The 22,809-nt window shown below is 43.3% G+C and overlaps 2 protein-coding genes across 4 annotated transcripts in view; both read right to left on the minus strand.

The window, feature by feature from the left end:
* anks1b (ankyrin repeat and sterile alpha motif domain containing 1B) overlaps positions 1-785 on the minus strand; it is a 207,286-nt gene extending 206,501 nt beyond the window's left edge. Inside the window, exon 1 of the mRNA XM_087174490.1 lies at positions 83-785. Within this exon, the coding sequence (XP_087030616.1) occupies positions 83-213 (131 nt within the window). The 5' untranslated portion in view covers positions 214-785. The remainder of the gene's footprint in view (positions 1-82) is intronic.
* Positions 786-3,926: 3,141 nt separating this feature from the next.
* Positions 3,927-22,809, minus strand: part of bltp3b (bridge-like lipid transfer protein family member 3B) — a 33,468-nt gene continuing 14,585 nt past the window's right edge. The window contains exons 4-24 of one of the 3 annotated variants that reach the window (XM_023408182.2): positions 22,125-22,216; positions 21,205-21,394; positions 20,950-21,090; positions 20,200-20,367; positions 19,281-19,461; positions 18,888-18,971; positions 18,458-18,619; positions 17,875-17,987; positions 17,633-17,774; positions 16,937-17,130; positions 16,091-16,834; positions 14,565-15,268; positions 13,340-13,423; positions 12,425-12,573; positions 12,003-12,160; positions 11,655-11,805; positions 10,363-10,404; positions 7,278-7,537; positions 6,743-6,851; positions 6,418-6,575; positions 3,927-5,832 (exon numbers count right to left, since the gene is read on the minus strand). In XM_023408182.2, coding sequence (XP_023263950.1) covers positions 5,704-5,832; positions 6,418-6,575; positions 6,743-6,851; positions 7,278-7,537; positions 10,363-10,404; positions 11,655-11,805; positions 12,003-12,160; positions 12,425-12,573; positions 13,340-13,423; positions 14,565-15,268; positions 16,091-16,834; positions 16,937-17,130; positions 17,633-17,774; positions 17,875-17,987; positions 18,458-18,619; positions 18,888-18,971; positions 19,281-19,461; positions 20,200-20,367; positions 20,950-21,090; positions 21,205-21,394; positions 22,125-22,216 — 4,155 coding nt within the window. In that variant the 3' untranslated portion in view covers positions 3,927-5,703. The remainder of the gene's footprint in view (positions 5,833-6,417; positions 6,576-6,742; positions 6,852-7,277; positions 7,538-10,362; positions 10,405-11,654; positions 11,806-12,002; positions 12,161-12,424; positions 12,574-13,339; positions 13,424-14,564; positions 15,269-16,090; positions 16,835-16,936; positions 17,131-17,632; positions 17,775-17,874; positions 17,988-18,457; positions 18,620-18,887; positions 18,972-19,280; positions 19,462-20,199; positions 20,368-20,949; positions 21,091-21,204; positions 21,395-22,124; positions 22,217-22,809) is intronic. The other 2 variants (XM_023408185.2, XM_087174491.1) reach the window with 2 other exon arrangements.

Raw genomic sequence — 22,809 nt, forward strand, 5'->3', positions numbered from 1 at the left:
ACCAGGAATCCCCTCCAGCACCCCTGAGGCTCCCCTGGACACTGTAGCAGTCATGTGGAGTATATTCAAGGAGGTTTCTTACCTCAGTAGGTTGGGCAGAGGGATGGAGCCAGAGCCTGACCCCAGTATCCCCTTCTTCCCACTCAACAATTTCTCAACCAGGGCGACATTCCCAGTCCGGGCGGCTTCCAGCAGCTCCTGCTCCTTCCCCATCCCGGACACAAGTTTGCAACGACGGGGTGATGAAAATCCAGCAAATCTCCCATATATCCCTCCTGCCCTCCTCCCCTCCGACCCCTTCTTTCACTGTCTGGTGTGGGGAAGCATCAGAAAGGACTCCTCTCACTGCATGCTGCTGCTGCACGGTGATATAGGTGTTATTGATGCTGCAGAGCAGGTTTGACGTGCACGGCTCCCCTGGTGCCTTATAACCCTCAGTCCATTCACACGCACGGCTCCGTAATCTCCTCTACTACTCGTCCGCTGACGTGCACTGCTCCCCGGTGTAACCTCAGTGCAAACAAGCGCAGCGGGGAGGGGGAACCGGAGGCTCGGAACCGACTCCCTGAACGTGAAGTGTGAAGTGAAGAGTAACCCCCGACTAAAAAAAAAAAATATAAACAAACACACAAACTCCTTCTTTGTCCGAGAGGAGCCTCAAGTCTGGGCGGAAGCTCCAGCTGGTAACAGGCGGGAGGTGAAACCCTGTCTGCCTCCACAAGAACCTCTTTAGTCCCGTTGTACTCGCCTCCTCTCTCCCCCGAACCTACCGCACTGCCCGGTGCCTTATCTGTGTCGCCTGAAACTAACGTGTCGAGTTAGATGGCATTAAATAGAGGAGTTCCGGCCAGAGCTTTCAAAATAAATGCTTCAATTTCCGGATGTGTTGCAAATTGATGCTCAAAGGGGCATTAAGGCAGTGCATCAAAAAATAAAAAAAAACAGATAGATAGATAGATAGATAGATAGATAGATAGATAGATAGATAGATAGATAGTCAGGTGAGACAGGTAAAAACAAAAAGTGCAAATTAAACAAGCTAATAAGTTAAGTAATAGGTTAACCTACATGTAAAAAAAAATTTGGAAGACAATTTAGATTTTTTTTTCAAAATCTGTATCAAAAGCAAAGCCAGAATAACCAGCTAAGAGGCACCAGGGTCAAAAACAACTGCTGAGCTGAGTGCCTGTTAAACTCACGGTTTGAGTGCAAGTTTCTATGATGGAATACCACCTGTCCCCAGATTTGTTGTGTGTTGATTTGGTTGAACACTAATCAACTTATAACTAATATGCAACATGTAGACAGACAAAGTCAGGACCACAACTTTGGCAAATGAAGCACAAACCACTTTGTCCTTGTGCAACTGTGCTTTAAAAGTGCACTGTCTTTAAAAATTAACAACATCAGAAACCACACCATAAGTCTGAATTTCTTAGGCCCCCCTGGAGTTCTCTGCTTCTGGTCCTATATACCAATAAATTACACATAAATGAATGTCAGTTTATTAAGATAACTAACAAAATACGATGCTATTATGATAATGATAGCAGAAACATATATGGTTCAGATATTTGTAGTAACCAGCACTGATCTTGAATGCTCCCAGTGGGGCCTCATCAGTGCTTTTATTTTGAAAGCAACGCCGCTCAACTTGGTGTGTGCCTCTGTGTGACTTGTCTTACAGACTTACTGTACAGGCTGGGCGTGGAAGACGATGCTTCAACACTAAGAGGAGGCGATGCCTTTGTTAGGATCTTTAAAAAGTCACACTGGTGCTCGCCAGCTGCGCCAGCTGTTGTCACTTTCAGACCACAAACTTATTCCATCAGACAGGCGCGTGCTCCACGCTCCTGCCCCACGCTGGGGGCGTGTCCCCGCCATTGCTGCAGCTGAATGGATCTGGAAACAGGTGAGATCCTAAAATAGCCCCCTCCCCCACTTTGTCATGTCAGAGCAGGGTTTGTGTGGATGGAAAATGAATGCAGGAGATGGATTTTTAATGTGCTCTGATCTGTTCACTGACAGCCTGGGAAAACAGACATCCCCACCCTCGCCACTGCGCCCCCACTCTGCCGCTAAGTGCATGCTGGGACCTGCCTGATGGCCCCACTCTGCGGTGTAACTGGAATTTGTGAAGAAGTGCTGCCTTCAAGTGCTCCACCTGCAGCTGTGTCCGACTTATCAGCTCGCGAAAAGGACTTGTAGCTGATTCAAATTATTTTTGGGCTGAAAATCGTTTTTTTTTTATTAATTTTCTCGATTAACTCGATAAAATGTCAGAAAATTGTGAGAAAAAAAAGCTGAAATGTTTTTCTTTTGTCTGACCAACAGCCCAAAACACCAAGATATTCAACCTACATCGATATTAAACAGAGGAAAAATGCTAAGATGAGAAGATGGAACCAGAGGATTTATTGAATATGTTATTTTAACAACATGGGACCACATGATACAGTAAGTTGATATTTAATGATGGCACCATAGAGCTTTTCTGTGATGCAGTGCAAGAAAGAGAAGGAACACGGACATGTAATCATTAAGTGTGCTTCATGGCAATAAAAGATCAATTAAGCAAAAGTAAAAACAATGAAATCACTATTAAAACAGGACAGTGGATCAAGAATAAATACATTATATACAGCGTTGCAAATAATAATAGTTTTTCATTAACAATTGATCAGATGATTACTAATATTTTGTAATTAAAATTATAAACTTGCTGATTGATTATCAGAAGTGGTTCAGGACTGTTATGGTGCTCTGTACCTGGTGAGGTCTCAGTGGAAGCAGCAGAGCCCCACTCACTGCTGGATGCAGATACAGCTCTGAGCACTGAGCCAACACACAATCTTTCATCACATTTCCCACAATCCAACTGTACATGGTGCTGGCACACTCTTTCATACACACACACACACACACACACACACACACACATTATATAAATGAATGTGTACATGCTTTGCTTACATAAACGGCCCTGCACTGTGGCACCGCCATCATCACAGAAACATTAAGCTCGGTATGTAAATACAGTTTCATATTAACAGCAGCAGAGAACAACTTTTTTCTCTCTCTCACTCACTCTCTCACACACAAACACACACACACACACACACACACACACACACACACACACACACACACACACACAAACACTTAATGCCCTTCTCTGACTCACTGCACTACTCCAGCCGTAAAATGTCATGACCATTTATGTGCACAAAGTCCAAACTCTCTCCTGCAGTGGTTCAGTGGAGCCCATTAGAGCTCACAAAGAGGCTGCACTTCTATTCAAAGAGTCTCTAATCTGCACTTAAAATGCAGGAAAAACTTCAACATTGTGTCTTATTCATTAAGAAAAGCTGCATAAAATGTTTTTAACAAGACATATGGGAGGTTTTCACTTAAATAATCTGTTCTTGCTTGAGCTTTTACACTTGTGGGAACTTAAATGTTGCATTTTTAGCAAATTTGAAACAAAAAACAAATATAAATATCTGGGAAAATCATGAAAATCCCGACTTTTACATATTTAAGTTCATTTTCAAAAGATATGAGGTGGTGAGACAAGCACTATTTTCATCCTTGTGGTTAAAGGGAATAGATGTCAGTCACTTAAAGTGCACATGAAAATCTGAGTGTTTACCCAAAATCTTGCCACTAGGGACTTCCTGTCAGGATATAAAAATCCGCAGTGCCTGTTTATTCTTGACTGGGTCTCCAACTTTACCTTATGTTTTTATCTGTTGTCTATACCATGTTGTGGAGTGATGTCTACCCATGTAAACCTGGAAAGGTAAAAAGATTGGTCGATTTGTAGCCTTATTCAACACCAAAGTACTGACCTTCAATACCAAGCACTATTCAGGACATGTTATGTTTGATAAAGAGGAAAAAAAGAAACACGATAATCTTAAACATTTAAATTGGATACTCTTTTATTTTCATCAGTATTTCAGCAGCTTTGACAAAATACAACTTATTACTTCTTGTGTCTTTTTCTTCCTCCATAGGTTTCAGAGGGGAGGAGGGCTGTGATGACTGGAGGAAAAACAAAAGGTGAAAAAAAAGAATTTTTTTCCCCTTTCCACCTAACAAAAGTCTTCACATACAATCGTGTTAAAATCCTCCAACGTTTCAAGTCTTAATACCACGTTTGTGCAGAGAACTAGTTGTGTTTCATGTCATTTATAGGAACCAGAACAACTTTCTAAAGAGAACTGGGCTGGACTACAGCACCGGTTATGAGTGGCATATGTAGACTGACGGATGCACCCGATCCACTATTACTGTCAAGTGTGAGCAGAGACCTCAGACTGTCCTTTTATTTATTTTAGTCTGTTGTGCTGTGCCAAAGCGTGTGCTGTTAAAGTCATCTTTAACATTTACTCAGGGATTTCCCCCTGAACTCGTCACATAGGCGTGAAGCATGAACAGCAGCAGATATGGTCAACGCTTGTCTGTGAAAAAAATTACACATGAAATATTAGAAATTTACATGAAGACAGACACACACACAGACACACACAGACACACACACACGTAGTGAGGCAGCTTCAACGTGCCTTTATATCCTCCCTGTTCTTCTTTTTGTTTTTTTTTTGAGGGGAAGACACGAGTTACTTGCTATCTCCACTCGTCGCCTCAACTCTTGTCCTCTCACAGATCTGTTTTATTTACAGTGCCTCCGTTTTAAAAGTGCTGCACATGTTAAGTAGCTATTTACATATAGAAAAATAGGAGGGATTGGGGGAACCGACTAGTGTGGGCCATTTTGCTGACAAAGCCGTGGAATTGAAATAGAAATTCATCCCCTACTTGTAATGAAATGCTTGTTCTGGCTGAGACACACACACACACACACACACACACACACACACACACACACACACACACACACACACACACACATTCAGTTGAAACACTGCATAACCATTCAAAGTTCTGTAGAAAATAGTTACGTGTTCACATTCTTATACAATATACACTGTACACACTCTGAGGACGAGTGAGAGTATGATTTGTCTCGTCCCCTCCGAATATGAAAGCAGTAATTACAAGTTTAAATTTAACGCAGTGCAAAATAAGTCATTTTTTTTGAGACATTCTTCTGAAGAGACGACATTCAGTGTTCCTTCATACCTACAGGTTTGAATGAAGCTCATCTAAGATTAACTGTGGTGTGTTTTTTTTTTTTTTTTTTTTTTTTTTTTTTTTTTTTTTTGTTTTAACTTACACAACAGAAGTGTGGGAGGGGTTTTCTGTAGGCACAACCACGGATATGGATCCTCATCCTCTTTTTCTTTCTTTCATACACATGCACTCACGCAAACAGACACACACACACACACGCTCCAATTTAATGTGATTCCACCCTTTTCAAGCCTCCACAGTCTAAAGTGGAGAACATAAAACAGACAACAAGCGTGTAAAATCGTGTTTTTGAGTCTTTGCACAGACTCTGCATTGCTTTATGAAGGAATTATTTTGAAGTCTAAAGTCACATGGTGGCTCAGTCAGCAAATAAGCGCGTAAAGGGAGCCACTGTAGTAAGAAATCCCTCTTTTTCTTTACTTGTTGATGTTGCCTTGAATGATTTTAATGACCCTCACTCGCTGCTGCCCATCAGTGTTGCTCCTTATCGCTGCAGACCAGCGGGGGCTGAACGAGTGGCTGGGTGTGAGGAGAGAGCCGGGCCTAGCTGGTGTTGACTTTGAGGTTCTTCATGCGGTGAAGCAGCGAGTCCTTCTCCATCTGAGCCTCAGCCAGCGCCATCTTGGCTCGGGACAGCTCCACCTTCAAACACTCGTTCTCCTCTATCAGCATCTGGGAACAATGAAGAAAGGCCACAGCGAGGAGTCAGGGCGTTTCTGCTCGTGTTAGCGGCGTGGAAACATTATACATAAATAAAAGATCCATCCCACCTGCCCCCACACCTAACTGTGATGTCGAGCTGTACTGACACACCTTGATGTACACTTCTTCATCACCTGCTTTATTACGATTTTGTTTGTAGGTCTTGCTGGTCTTAAACATCATTATGTAACTGTTCACTGTCAGCGTTCCATATGAAAATGTAATGCGTGTATTTTGCATAAATTGATGAATATCCCTCCCACTGTAAATGAAATGAAAGCCAAAAAAGAAACTGGAATAGCTTGGCAAAACCAAAATTTGGCAAAACCATCTTTATATCAGCCTCCAGAATGATCACTCACACAAAAACGTCTTTCTTGTTATTTTTGTAGGAGGAAAAGAAAAGAAAAGAAAAGAGCAGGAGCAAAGATTTGTGCGGCTACATGCATTTCACTAAAATCTTCGCCTTTGTGATTGTTTACAGATGTAGTGGGTGACTGTTTGTGCCTTTTACTCCCTTATACCCACACAGGATGACTCCATTGTGCATCTCACCTTTTCTCTGGTAGATGGAGGAGGGCTGGTGGGCGGGGCTTGGGTCTGCGTAGCCTTTGGTATACCGCAGACGCTGCCCACAGCCTCAGAGACCGTACTCAGGGAGCTGTCAATCGACGCGCCCTCATTCCTGGGTTTGGCCTCTGCTGCTCCATCCACTGAGAGGAGGAAGAGACAACAGAAGGGAATTTGGAGGTGTGGATGTACCGAGCGTGGACTTAACAGCACATGTTAAAAGGACATGTTATATAACTGCCGTGAATCAGCGCTTAAGTGGAGGTGGAAATATCTGGCAGATGAGAAGGTGCATGTGTGTGTTCGTCACCTCCTATAGAGAAAGACCCGTCGTCTCTTCTGTGTATGATGAGACTGTCCACATGTAAGGTGATCGGCGAGGACTCCGAGTCGGAGGGATTGTCTCGTGGGCCGTCATCCTGAAAGATATGAAACAAATGTTGAGTGCAGGAGTTTAAGTTTTGATGTGTGTGAAGAGAGGCCTGAGAGAGAGAAATGATCCACATCCAGGTTTCCACATCAGTTCCACAGCAAATCTACTCACCCATGAAGGAACCCAAGAGAGAGGGCAGAGAGGCCTTTCTATGTCATTAAACATTCAGTTCAAATCCTAATTCCAATTAGGCCATGGTTCAAAATATTTAACTTGGTTATAGAAGCTGCTGCACTGTATGGCAGTGAGTTATGGTCTATTACCGCGACATGACTAGAAAAAAAATAGGACAAATATCCTGCTGAAATGCCACAGGTACCGTTCTGCAACAACAACCTTCGCATAGAAGAAAAAACTCCCCAGGAGCTGAAATGACAGAGCTGCACATGACTGAAGCATCATAGATCCTCACCTTTAGGTTTACATGTGTGTTCCTGATGCTGATCTCCATGGGCAACACCTGCGGCGCAGAGTCATCCTCCAGAAAGTGAGCCAGGTTGCGCAGCGTGGACATCAGGAAGCTTGCTTGGTATCCGTGGAGACGCAGCTGTAGGAAGCCGTTGCGTTCGGCCAGCGGGGAGTGAGCGGCGGCGCAGGGCCCACTCTCCAGGCGAGCCCGCACCGCCGGACTGTGGAAGCCCTTGAGGGACGCGGAGCTGATCTCACCACCAGCTGTGAAGGAAGATACGGAGGCTGCTGTTAGCATTAGCTTTAGCGCCAGTGTCACATCTGTGGAGTTCATGTAGAGATGATTCAGCTGAAGGACATTTACACCTGACATTAAAACACACCCAGCATGAGGGAGGATTACTCCATCAATTTATCATTTTGGACAATTTACATACTTCGAATCTGACAGTAAACATCTTTCTTGAACAAATCCACATTCAGTCTTTTTGATTTAGAATCTGCTCATTGGTTGTAACGATATAAAACAGTTCAGTCTGATCCTGTGTCCTTGTGTGAACTGTTCAGTTATCTATTATCCATCACTGAAGTTCAGAAATGGCAAAAAAAAGTTGTTTAGAAAAAGTGTCAGTATTGGCAAATAAAAATGACTATTTCATTCTTTCATTCTTTTCTCCGCAGTGACATATGTTTGACTCATCTGCACTTGAGAACATGACCATAAATGTATCTGAACAAATGGGATTTAAGGTGATTATGGCACTGATCTTATAACACTGCAGTTCACTAATGTTAGTGAGAAAGAGACACTTCAAGAAGAGTGTGGATGAGGTCCTCTCCTCCACCTGTTCAACAGTTAGCCTCATGAGCTAACAGCGAGGGAGGTATGAGTCCTCTACAGCTCCATACTTGTGAAGCCACACACACACACCTTTGTGTGTTCAAATCAAATGTGAGTTGTATGATCAAATTTCACCTCAAAATATGTCTCATTACAGAAGCTCGAACTGCCGCCTCACTGTGATATTAAAGTGATATTGTAATCACCTGGAAAGATGCCTTAGAATATGCCAAAACACAAATATCTTATTGGTCATAATCAGGACATACTGAGTGGATTTACTGCTTGGTTTGATGTAAATCTGCTCAGTCTAAAAAACAGGGGTGCATGTTAAGGCCAGGTTTAAACAAGGGTGAAGGAATAGGTGGGATGAGGAAGTAGAGAGAGAAAGCAGAATATCAGAAAGGAGAGTGGGAGACAGAAGTTGGAAACCAAGAAAAAGCGATGTAAGCTGGAAGGAAGGAGACTGAGATTTTGTACAATCCCACGGGTTCTTCGCTGCAGTGATGTTTAATTATTTCCGAGAACTAGGGATTAGAGGGTTTGGAGGAAACCCCCACCTAAGAATTGAGGATTCAATGTGAAGATTTAGCCACTGAATCATTTTTTTCCTTCCTTTTATGAATTAGACACTCCAAAGAAATAAGCTCTGATGTGCTAGAAATTGTGAAAGGCATTACAATGGAAGAAGTGTTTCACCCCTGAATGACCTGAATTTGACTCAGTAGCAGTAAATGTGATGACAGGATTCCTGATTATTAAGAAAAGAGGCAGAAAAGGTGGAAAGTGAGGAGGGAGAGAAAGAATACAAACATGAAGTAATGAAAGTCAAGGCTGAGAGACATTAAACCCAAGAGGAAGGTAATTAAAACCCTCCTTTCACACAATCTTTACCAGTTTATACACACATAGTAATTCAGCTGGCAAGCACACAGTTACAGGCACAATGTTTTAACAGATGAGAGACAACGTGATAAAAACACACAAGGCATGACAATGGCCACTTAAAGAAAAAAAAATTTTCTTCAATATGACTGAGAAGTGCGTCACATCCCTTTAATATGCTCTCTGAAGGAAAGTCAGGAGAGGGTTAATAACACAGAGCAAAAACATCCACGTAGAGACACACATACACACACAATCCTGTCAGCTGTTCTCAGATAATATGACATATTCTCTCTCAATCCTGGCCAGCTGGGGTTGAGGCAAATGGAGAGAGGAAAAATAAAACTAGAGATGGGAGTGGGTGAGGTGAGAGAAAGAGAAAGAGAGGAAGGGAGCCAGCAGCCAAGGACTGAGTGACTGTGATAAGACAAGGAGGAGAGAGAAAAGATGGCCTAGAGAGGGAGCGAGATGAAGGGAAGGAAAGGTGGAGAGGGAGGGGGTTAAATGACAGAGGATTAGCAGGAAGATGGAGTAGGAGCTGGAGGGAAGAGTGAGGGAGAAAGGTGGAGGAAACGAGAAAGAAGAAAGGGTAGAAGAGGAGGAGGAGGAGGAGGGATTGCTCTTGTGAGATAGGAGGAGGAGGAGGAGGAGGAGGAGGAGGAGCGGTGACAAGGGGTAAAGCTGGCGTTTCTCTCATTGCCTGAATCACTGGCCTGAAACTGCAAAGTCTGCTGCAGTGGAGAGATGAGGACGGTGGGGAGGAAGAGGGGGAGACAGAGGGAGGGCAAATTAGGGCCAAGAAGAGAATAGGAAGATTAGGGGTTAAAATAGTCTGCACAAATAGTTGCAGTTAATTTCGATCTGACTGACACACACACACACACACACACACACACACACACACACACACACACACACGTAAAGGTTCCGGGCCTAATGTTGCAAATAATGGGACCACTTATTCCATTACTGTCAAATTTACCCCCTCTTAAGTGCCATACACACACACACGCTGAGAGAAAGAGATCTCAGTGTCACATAAACACCCGCTGCTGTTAAAGATGAGACAAACACGCGCGCGCCATGCGATCACTTGCAATTGCAACACACTGAATCTATATGTGCATCTGCAGTGCATGCCGTCGAGCAAAGGTCCTGAGTCTGGAAATGAGGAGAACACACACACACACACGCACGCACACACACACGCACACATACACGCACACATACACGCACGCACACACACACGCACGCACACACACACGCGCGCGCACACACACTCACACGCTCAAGGTGGAAACAGACACGCTGAGCCAAGCATGCACGTGAAGTTACAGATGGTGAATTAACACACAGCAGTTACCTTGGCTGCTTTGAGCAGGTATTGGTACTGAACACACCATACCTGTGGGGAGTTATGGCAAGGTAAATAAAAAGGGGGAGGGGGGTGGCTGTGTTAGTGTGCATATGTGTATATGTGTGTGTGAGCGTGTGTGTACAAAAGGAATAATAGTTAACCTATTCTTGGACATTAGTGGATGAAGACTGGGGATGCAACAAACAACTATTTTCTTTATCTCAATTAATCGATAAATCATTTGGTCTGTAAAACATCAGAAAACAATGAAATGTTTTGTTTGGCCAACAAACATAGTCCAAAACCCAAATAATCATTCTTTCATTTAAGAACCTGAAACCATCAAATCGTTGGCATTTCGCACAAGAAACAATTTGATTGTCAGAATAGTGGAAAATTAGTTTTCAGTTGCAGCTCTGATTCAGACCAAATGTATTTTTCCTCTCAGTGTGTTACATGTTTTCTGTTGGCGTCTATTGTGGGTTAACAGGGATATCCTCATAGTGCTTGCTGGTCATCTGTCTTGTGTTAATGTTAAATGTGAACAAGCAAAATACAGTGACAGGAGGGGTCAGTTATGGAGCATCCTGGTGGTTCAAAGAACTTCCTCTCTTCCTCTATAACATGTCCTTCCTCTCTCCTTCCTCATGTTTCCTCTCACTCTCTACAGTCAAAAAAACAGAACTAAAAATAAACTAAAAAAGAAAAGATGTTGTTTATGTGGCTGGATTTATTCTAACTCCACAAACACACACAGTGCAGTCATCCCCTGCTGATCCTTCTTGTTTGGTAGCTGGTCCCTTCACTTTCATGTTTGCCATTAGTTTGATCCTAAGAAACAGGCTCCAGCCTACTTCTACACAAGTTTATTTTGGCTGGTTTGTTTTTATGTATTCAACAAACTAAAAAATTAAAATATGATCAGCTTGTTCCTAGCTCCAGTATTTTGTCTGTTTATGGTTAGAAAAACACTGAGACATACTGTATATGAGCAGCTCTTCTCTCATTCCATCATCTATTATTGCAAGACACTCTTGCTTTTCTATTTTAGGTTTTGTGTGTTTGCCATAATTAAAGTACCTTTTCAAATCAGTGGTAATGATTGTTTGATACTACAATGCTACACACAGCACACAATATAAAAACACTAATTGAAAATGTGAGTACTTGCAGCCGTGCAAAAAAACTCAACTGTATATTTAAGATTTTAAAACGGTACTGCACATCAGAGCCAAAATAAAAAGCTCCATGTTTCATGCTCGGTAACAGAGAACGTGTGCATGAAGACGACTTTTTACCCAGGCTGCGGTTGCTGAGGTACTGTCTGAGGCTGACGTTGCCCAGCTGGCTGGGTGTGACCTGGCCCACCTCCAGACCCACGGCTGTGCTCTCGCCCACCACCTCCATGCCCACACACACCGACTGCACCTTCAGCACCAGCACCGACACCTGGACGACACAAACACACAGAAACAAGCAGGAAAATTATAGTCAACATAATCAGCAATTTACACATTCTACATAATGTATATAACATAATGTATGTCACACAAGTATAGCTATTTATTAGGTTATCATCACAGTATGTGAGATGACAGTGGTTTGTTTGTGCTTTTGCAGACTTTTGGAGGGTTGTCATGTCTTACTAGATCTTTGGTCGGCTCGTCGATGCTCTGGGACGTTGCGCTGACAGTGTCGGGGGACACGCCTCCCTCCTGCTCCTGACCAGTCGCAGCCTCGGTGGCACTCTCTGTGGCGCTTTGTTCACTGATGGCATCCTTGAAGCCTGAGATGGACACGTCATCTATGCATGAAGACATAAAAAATTATGATTCACAAACAAGTACACAGATTTAATATTGCCTATTATATACTGTCTTGCTTTGTCAAAACATGCTGGGACACTACTATCACAATGCTGCCACCTTCTGGTCAAAACAGCTGCCTGCAAGTACAGTAATAATCATTTCTTGTTTCTAATGGGGAGACACTTCGTCATTGAACACTTGCTAAATAAAGATTTGTGTGTGTGTGTGTGTGTGTGTTTGTGTGTGTGTGTCTGCTCCACCTCTCTCCAGCAGGCTGTATGTGTCTCCATCCTCCATCAGGTAGCTGTCGATGGAGATGTTGTCGAGCGACTGCAGGGACGGGCTCTTCTTCATGTTCTTATAGGACACTGAGAAACTGGACTGGGAGCGATCCCGCATCAAACGACCACTACAACACACACACACAAGCATGGAGTCAAAAGAGGAATATGTGTGAGCTAGAAGAAGTAGCATAAGCGAAAATAATTTATGTATCATTTAAAGTCTTACATATCTGCCTGGGAAAAACTGTCCATGCATGCTACTGATTTTAAATGTCTGAAACAGACACTGATTAATTTACAGAGATGAGAAAAGAATAAGATAAAAACAGGTCCTCTACTTTTATTTCACCACATCTGACAGGACTTTTGTTCTTATGCTGACACGGAGCCAAGACCACGGCGCTCTCAAAGAGCTGACTCAACAAGTCATGAATTAAATATCGCGTCATTCCTTTGTGTGGGGTTGTTTAAGGTCATGTAAGAACCAAATGTGCTATCCTCCCAAGCGGCAGACACGATCTAAAGAAAAATTACGACGGACAAAATCAAAGTGGCTCCCAAAAGACTGAGAACACAAGGCTGAAAAAAAGAAACTGACGATGTACAAAGAGCTTCCAGTTTCATCTCTTCCTTCACCACGACTCAACAGGTAGACACCAAACACAGAAAAAAACAACTCATTTAATAGATACAGATAGAACAGAGACACATACCAGCGTGTCATGCTCACATGCAAATGCATGCCCACAGGGGATTCACATTCACAGACACATTTGCACTGATTTGTATTCATCCAGGGATCACAAGAACAAGGACACACATACACATACAGAACATGTGCACCCGTACACACAGTCATTAGTACAGCTAGTCACAGATCCAGTGCCTTACATGTTGGACATGGAATAAAGGGAGGTGGATCTGCTGGAGTTTGAGGAGCTGAGGAGATCAGAAACCACAGACAAACTTCCTTTCCTTGGTAGAGAGAAAACACACACACACACCTCGCATGGATCAAAGCAACGGTCAAGAAGCAGAAAAGGAGGTGAGTGAGTCAAGAAATGACAAAATATATAGTGCTGACAGACAGTAGATGAGAAAATACACAGAAAGACATGGCAGCTAGAGAGCAGCCGGACACACATCATGTGAGAAGACTGAACACTCATACTGACAAACACTCATGAAGGGGTTCGACACACAGCTCTTGTGTTCAGAAAGACAGATTAACAGAGAAGAGAGACTCATTCATTAGGTGGTGATCATGTAGCTTAACCACAGTGAGTCTGAGGGGGAATACTGAAAAATATAAAAACTGTAACACACAATTACATGGATGAGATATGATCTCTTAAAGGGCTCCAAGCAATAATTATTTTAATCATTGATCTGTTTTTTTCAAAGAACCCGATTAATCGTTGACTCTATAACATGTCTGAAAGAGTGAAAAATGTCAGGTGAGGTTGAAACAATCAATTGATTAATTCATTTCTCAATCAACAGAAAATTAAACAGCAACAATCTTTAATAGTTCTGTCCCTTACTATAGCAAAAACACCATATATTTGCAGATTCCAGCTTCCTAAAGAAGATGATTTGCTGCTTTTATTTGTTTTATATCAGTGTAAATTTAGTATCTTTGGGTTCAACGATTTAAAACATCATGTCGGACTCTAAGAACTTGTGATGGGCATTTTCCTATTTTTTTTTTTTTTTACAATGAATCAATTTATCCAAAAACATGACGACGTTGCAATTGTGAAGCCAAATACAGCAAATATTTAGCATTTTGCCTTGGTAAATGGTTTATCAATCATCAATATTGTTGAAAATTAATTTTCTGTCAAGCTACTAATTCATTCATTATTTAAAGTAGGAAATAAATCAGCCAGACAGGTGATCACTAACCCTTTTCTTGAAGGTAAAGATTCAACTATTTTGATAGTGTGACTAATGTATATAATGTGTTTATGATACTTGTAACAACTTAATTTAGCAAGGTCTCTTAAGTGATTGAGTGTAACAGTAAGAGTGATTAATGATCAATCCAGTACAGGACTTCTCAGTGGTCAGGACACTGTGGTGTAAACTGATGTTTGTGTGACAAACTGAATACCTGGATATCGACTGAGGCATCTTAGCAGCTGCAGCCTTGTCTTTGTCGCTCCAGTCTTTGCTGCTGAGCGGGTCAGACAGAGCGTCACTTGTCTGGGTTTTAGAGTCTGGTCCAGCTCCCATCCCCTCACCCAGAGCCAACCCATCCAACTGCGCCTCGCCCCCTTCTTCTGAGCTCCACCTCCCAGGGTTCTTAGCTGAAGTCCTCTCTTCCAGCAGCGCTTTGTGATTTAAGTCAGGACGTGCAGCTGAGGTGGAGGTGGGGACGAGGGGGGCGGGACCCTGCGTTGTTGCACTCTCTGAGCCTTCACCACATAACAGCTGGTCTACAGTGCATGACCCTTTAGCTGCTCCTCCTCCTTCAGACCCAGACCCTTCATTACCCTTATCCCCCTTCTCTGTCCCCTCTCCTGCATCGCTCCCAGGCTCCAGAGTTCCTCGGCTCTCTGAGGGTGAAAGCTCGGACACCAGAGGAGATCCTGAACCTTCGGGCTGGGGTACGGGCTTCAGCAGCAGGGACACTTCAGCACTTTTCAGCAGCAGGCCCAGGCAGACGGTAAAGGGCTGGTGATCTGCAGGACACTGGGAAAGATCCTTCCGTTCCCTTTTGGAGCCCATCTCCTCCAGGTCCTGCTGCAGTGTCTGCTGCAGGGCTTTGATGCTGCGCTGAAGATGCATCAGAAACAGATACTGCCGGTGGCTCACCTGCACACGCACACGCACACACACACACACACACACACACACACACACACACACACACACCAAAGTGACTTTCTAATGACATAATGAGGAATCTGTGGTGAATCAAGCTTCTTAATTATCATTAACAGAATAATGTGAGAATAAACTGTGGCAGTGAGTACAGTTGTGGTTCCAGTGATCCCAGCATTAAATTCATTTTGGTTTAGCAGGCTCTAATGTTTTACGTATTGGAGGTCTGAGTATTGAAGGAAAAAAATCAACAGTTTGTTGGTGCTGAGCTGCAAAAACACAGTCAACTTGTGATCATTGGGTTTTCTTCTTCCAACAAACAATCTTTGGCTGAGTGTAAACACCAGAGAGCACATTAACTAGACAACAGATACTTTATATAATCATTTTGGCCTTTGAGAAAATTAATTACAGCAAATAATGTTTACAACCTTCAGTTGCAGGCATTGCCATCTGAACCTTGGCAAGTGCTGGCTAGAAATGAGAAGCCTGCTGCGTGAAAGTTTTGTACATTGCTCTTCGCTAATAAAAAATAAAAACAGCAAGAAAGGAAGAAGTGAATATGAGATCAGCTTAGCAAATGTGGGTATTTTAGCAGCCTGCAACTGCACCCAAAACATGCATCACTCATTTAATCAAAAGTCTGATATCTGGTAAATGTAAAATCACACATAAACAATAAAAAGAGAGATGTTAAACCATTATCCCACGGCCCTTATTTTGTAACCCAGAACTTATAAAGATTAATGTCCATGTAAAGTTCCTTCATCTATTCTGCATGTCTGAAAAGAAATATAGGAATCAAAAACATACCTGAGCACTTAAATGCTTCTGCACATGCACCAACATATGCACATCTGCATTTTCACTTGATGGTGACGAAGAGGAGGAAGGCAGACTGTCCAATGAGAGGGGTTTATGGAGTCCGTTACTGGGTGGAAGTGTAGCATCACTGCTGTGAGATGATGTTGGTGTACCATCAGTGCTGTAATACTCCTTTAGCAAGCGTTTCCTCTGTATGCGTGCAACAGCCTCTCCTGATGTACTCCTGGACAGACCTGATCCAGCAGCGCCTCTCAGCTTCTCCTGATGCTGGACGACCTTTGCTGGCTGACACGCCCACACAGTGAGAGGGAAGGAGTCCACGAAGGGCTGCGGCCGCCCTTTGCCTCCACGGGTACCTTCATAGTCCACCCAGAACTGGGCGAAGTGCATCGCCCAGAAGTCTGTGGCAGCCGGCATCTTGAGGGCGTTAGTGCCCATCGTCGGCACCACCAGGCCCCGGTAGATGTCGTGGAGCCTGGTGTCTTGTTCATGAGCATGACGCTGGAAGACAGGGTGGAGGAGGGGTAAGGAGGAGGAGGAGCGAGGGAATGAAGAGAAAGATGAAGAGAAGAAGGGCTCCTCTTCAAAGGCCTGCAGCAGGGCCTCAAGGTGCGAGCGGGTGCAGTTGGCAGGGTGCCGGGTGTTAGTGGCCACCATTTCTGAAGTCTGTACTGAGATGGAGCGAGGCAGATCAGGAGGGCAGGAGGCCTCCCGATCAGTTGGAATCACCAGCTGATGGAGAGTAGAAACCAAGACATAAAAAGAATAAATACCAGAAAATATATTCCACACATTAAACCTGAAGAAAGGTCGTGTGTCTGTGATCCTCTTTACCTTGAGCATGAGGCCATCAACCTTGATGTCAACATGCTCGTCAGGTTTCTGGGAGTCATTGAGCTTGTAGATTTCCATGAACTGCTCCAGACTCTGCCTGAGGTCGAGGGTGAAAAGGTTGATCCACACCAGGCTGCGAGGATCCAGGACCAGCTGCAGGGCGTTCAGCTGGGCATAGAGGTTGGGACACGGGACTGAAGGAGCAGGAGCAACGGGGGGAAAGGTGGAATGACACATTAAAGAAATCACAGAGAAGAATAATGCCTTTTACTGCTTTCTCTGCAATGTTGTATGCATTTTAAATTAGCAAAAAAAATGACTGTCTTGACAGATTCATTAGTCAGAAAACAAAACCTCTAAATGTTCGTATAATGTTTCCTAACGGAGTGAATCTCTGGGAAATCCATAATATGAATTAATTGGGTGATCCCTCATTCAGAGCACTGGGTGTAATTCAGAAAATCAATGACCTCTCAGCCACACAGCACTCATTGACTTCCCCACAGCTGAATGAATGGGCTCAATGGATCCAAAAGGGGTGTAAGAAAAAGAAAGTCACAGCCAAAACAGTGGGCAGTATAGAAAAGCAGCTACTTACTCAGCTCATGACCCACTAATAAGGATTAATGTTTCTAAAATGAGATACTGCTTTCTTGATTTTATAGTAGCTAGAGTTTTAAAACACAGAAGTCATACTGGGGTAGTCTTTTCCATCAGGGAAGTAGTACTCTGTGAACTCGACGTGGATGGCTGGCATCTCTGGGGGAAGGTACAAGGACTTCTTATTACAGGAGATCATGGTTTTGGGGCTGGAGCGACGCTGGTCTGCCGTTGACACCTACAACGCAAGAAAAGGACACAAAGTTAGTAAAGGAGATAAATTAGTCTCAGAGATTGTATATATGAAGCTTTGTCGGACAGTGTATGTCTGTATTGACCTGGTAGATGCTGAAGTCAGCCATCCGGAGAACAAAGGAACTGGACATGAGCTGGGTCTTGGGAGTCTGAGGGGGAGTTTGGCTGAAGGAACTGCTGGAGGTGTTTATCTTACCTGAAGAGAAAGAAAGTAATGTAAGGGTAAAGAGAGAGAGATAAAAATGAAAAAAGAACAACAAAGAAGAAGAAAAAACACAGTGACCACTCAGTTCTCCAATGGGAAACCTCTGTGCCTTGAAAAAGGTGTGTATCACCGCACCCAGCTGTGCGCACACACACCGCGGTACCTGGCTCTAGACACCAGCAGCACTGGGCTGGAGGCTGTGTGTGTGGGCTCCACTCTAGGAGTCCTCCATCTGCCATCTCCCTAAGCCCTACTCCTCCTTCTGTTCTCTCCTGACTTCCTAGAGGCCCATACACATCGTCCCTAAGGGACACTGGAGGACAGAAAACCCACAGGGATGGAGTAAATGCTAGTGTGGTGCTGCATTTGTGCCAGGAGACACAACAAAAACACACACACACGCAGAAAAACTTGAGATATACCTAATCATGTTTATTGTACGTCCAAGTGTGTTTGTTTACCATGCTGCGGGGAGCCATGTGCAGGAGCCGGGCCTTGCTGGTCTCGAACTGCACTCTTTAGCATCTCCACGTTGGACTTGAACTCATCAAGAAGGTTCCGCGCCCAGCCCTCCCTGGTCTTGGTGGCCTCGCTGTAGTGCATCCAGTGGGCACAACTTTCACCTGGGGACGTTGGAGAGTAGGAAAATGGGTACACGTAATTGGACATCCATGGGAGTGGTTTGAGATATGAGGATACAGACACAAAGGTTGAAAAGGTGGGAAAAATAATCTTCATTTCCTTGAAGCTTGCATAGTGAAGCCAACTTTTAAAACTGTTGGATGTGACACAACAGCAATGAAAAGAGATGCAGCAACGATTGGATGGTAGCAAATAGGTTGCCGTGAATTCATGGTGAGGTGGTATTGGCCCTAATTGATGGATTCATACCTGCTCTGTGGAAAGGGTAGTAATCCAGAGTGATGGAGCTGAAGGAAAGCTGCATGGCTCCACCTGTTATCCTCTTGTTGATCACTGCACAGTGGAGGGAAAGATAAAAAGGGTCAAGTCAAAGCTTTTTTAGTGAAATGTTCCCAAAAATAAATCCCTGTGGTTTAAAGAAAGGCAAAGAAATGTGAATAAAAACAAAAAAAGACACTGAGATCTGAGCTTTAGCAGGTGTGCGCTTGTGAAGAATCAACAAAAACATCTCTCTGCCCATGGAGTTAGAGGTTCTGCCCTTCTAAGAGTATTCTGTGTGTCTGACGGTGTCATGTTATGTATATGCACGTGAATAAATGTACTCTTTGATGTACAGCACATGTAAATCTGTGTCTGTCGTACCTTTGTCCTTAGCGTGAATGTCGTCACAGATGTGCAGATCCAGATGTGTGATCTGCAGGTGGTGGGACGTCTCGCATACATCGTAGGCGCTGAACAGCTTGGCCATCGTTGCACCCTGGTCAGCGGCTGTGGTCGCCTGCTGGGTGCGCACCTGCTGAGCTGAGGGTGGCGCTGACGACACCTGGTGAACACAGATGCACAGGCATGAAAAAGTGCAGAGACTATAATTAGTTGATGTTTTAGTATTGCTGATGCGCAGAATGGCTGTCTTGTGTTTTTCATGTGATTTTCAAGTGATGGGTTAGTGTTGTTTTTTTTATTTCTATTTGTTGGCTCACACACAGCTAACAGCCTGTCAAAGAAGCTGTCAGGTGCAAACGAACAGCTGCCTCATGCAGTACTGAATCCATCCAGCAGGTGGTGTGTGAGACCAAATTAAAGAAACACACAGTGCTGCACAGGAAGTCAGCTGGGATGTGAATGTGTGAATGTGTGAATTTATGTAGGCAATGAATGTATGTATTTGTTCGAATGGCAAGAAAATAGGACACAGACTGAAAGGAAGCAACAGTGAGAGACGAAGAAGGTGTGGGCAGATAGACGCCATATGGCACGAGGGGAGTGATACAGAGAGGGGCAGACATGATTTCCATGGACACAAGGACAAACCATCAGACCATGACATGGCTCATCCACACAGGGTGGAATTAGGATATGAACAGAGGGAGTGCAAGGGTAATGGGAAAAATGGGAAAAGAGGAAGAGACAAAGAAAGGGGGAAGGAAAACAACATTTATTCACAGTGTGAAAGAAGTTAAGAAAACATGAAATTTGTCCTCTATGTGTCGATGAAGTCTTTGTGTCTTTGTGTTTGTAGATATCTGTGTTAATCAGTCATTTGTGCTGTCCTTGCATGTACCTGGTCCTCTGTGGCCATGCTCTTCCTCTGCTGGGCAGACTTCTCCATGGCCTCGCTGAGGGATTTGGCATACTGCACCATGGCTTTGAGCTGGGAGTCGGTCAGCACCCATAGCAGATCATCCAGGATCAGAATCAGCTTGGAGGCCACCACGTTACAGTCCTTAATCTGTGTCAGGCAGAACCGTTGGTATATAAACATGCATTATGCAGGTGGAAGTAGCTTGAGAGCTTCCAGTAATGTCATATGACACTTGTGGGGGAATTCTCTTATTGTGTGAAATCTTTTTTTATAACCAACAGGTATAAACTACATTTACTGGAAGTGTACTGAACTCTCTACAAACCAACACTCGGAGCTCTTTTTCAAGTAAAACACAGACAAAATATCTACTATAATTGTAATTTGTCCAATAATAAAAGCTTTATTCAGCACTTCTTTTTTTAAAGCCTGGAGAAACACATACATACACATTACTTTCACAGACCACACACAAAAGCCTTCTGTGCACTTGATAGTGCATTATATTGAATAGTCAACACAAACATTAGTAGTCATTTTAGTTTAAATAAACACTAGCTGTATGATGAATGGCTGCTGCTGAGCCTGCAAGGCCAAACAGAGGGATAATTGTTCACAGCAGACGAGAGGATGTTGCTTTGAGCAGTTTTGGCTTCCCAGTCTGATCTATCAGATTTCATAAAGTGAAAATGTCTGAATCTGTTCAAAGGATCTGTGTGTGTTTCTGACCCGTCTCTTGAGAGTGACTCGTATCTTGGACTGGTTAGTGATGAGGCGGATGGGGGCGCTCAACATCTCATGCTCGGCACTCTGGATAGCGTCAGCCTCAATACGGATCATCTGCCAGCTTATCTCCTTAAATGTCAGAATCTGGACCAAACAGGGAGGATAGTAGTGAGTTAGATAAGTAGGAAACATACAAAGCTTAATTTAGCCATTTAAACAACACGACAACCAAGTAGTCTTTACTCATAATTTACTGACCTCTCCCCTCTGAGGGTCCTGGATGCGGGTGAATCGCAGGTCACTGATGCTCCAGCTGGTGTTGACACTGTAGACCTGCAGCTGAGAGAGCTCAAAGGAGGCGTTGAAGGCCTTCGCACTGATCCTGATCACTATGGAGTTGATGGACAGGGACATCCCCTCTACCACCTTTTCAGCAAAGCCATATTCACTGTATGAGAGACAGACAGATGGACATGGGTGGAGAGAGAGTAATGTAAACATGGTGATAAGAAATGCTTAGCAACAGGTGGGTGCAATACATTATTGCTAGTCTGTGTTGTGAGTTGGATTGGGCTGCTAGCTCGGAGGTTTGAAGTTATTTCCCGTAGCGAAGGGGAATTTAAAAACACTAACAGGCAGGGGAAGCAGAAAAGGAGAACACTGGCCTGGAACAAGCATCCAATGGCAGGCTTATACCTACAGCCCACATCCAGTGAGACAGACTACTAGAACATGAACCTTACGTTTACCTCACACATTTTTTCAGATCAACCTCATTGATCACATGTAAAAAAAAATTGTCAGTGTCACAGCAGAGAGGTGAGAAACCTAAAATGAACTTTAAAAGCTAGAATACTATACACATTATGAATGTCTACTATAGGCAAATGAAGCATGAATAACTAAAATACACTACTACTAAATACTAGTGACACCACCATAAACTGTGTCAAACGTGTAGTGAGACAAAAGTTGTCACAAATAAAAGAAATTTGCAATAGAAAATTATTACAAATTTCTACTGAAATTAGAATATGTTAAATGTGTTAGAGTTTTAATTTAATTGAATCAAATTTGCATAAAACAAATATTTTCACCCAGGCAAGAAGAGCCATAAAGAAGCAAACAATGGAGTTATAAGAAGTTTAAAGAACAAACAAAACAATCACAGCACTCACCTTTGTCCTGATGCTGTTGCTATGGGAGATGGGCCATTAGGGGGACGGGGCTCATCACACGTACTCATCTCCATCACCACTTTATCCAGGGTCTTAAAAAGTAAGTGAGTCATAGGCTTAGATACAGACCAATAAACAATGCCTGCATGAAAATATTTTCTTAGCTTTTGATTGTGTTGTTGGCTCTTTGTTCGCAGGTGTATTGTCAGGCTGCTGAGGCCACTTCCAGTGACTGATGTTCTTATTGTTTTGGCTTCATGGCATTTATTTTGCACCTTGTTCTAGTGGTTTTTCTCATTGTAAGACATTTGCAGTGTAGTTTAACTGATCAACACAAATGGAGGAAGGTTCTTGCAGCTTGTGTGGCCCTTTGCCACTGTGACAGAGAAAAATGAAAGGAGGATGGATATGTGGACGCTGCCTACATATTGTTCCCTCATGCACATTGAATTATGCCATTACTATTCTCAAATTAATTAAAGTCTTGACACAGTAAGTCTTTTATCACTATACGCACCACCTTTATGAATGAGCCTAAGGCTGTGTTATCATATGTGCTCTCCCTTTTCATTCTGTGTTATAATATTTTCAAAGCCTTGCTATTGTTAGAGGTGCGATACCATTGTATTCAACAGTATAGTGACTAATAGCAGACTCAACAAAGTGCTATTGTGCTATCTTTTAA

The sequence above is a fragment of the Seriola lalandi genome, unplaced genomic scaffold (genome assembly GCF_002814215.2).
Source record: "Seriola lalandi dorsalis isolate HSWRI2012SDOR001 ecotype SW California unplaced genomic scaffold, Sedor1 jcf7180002054357, whole genome shotgun sequence".
Lineage (NCBI taxonomy): Eukaryota > Metazoa > Chordata > Actinopteri > Carangiformes > Carangidae > Seriola > Seriola lalandi.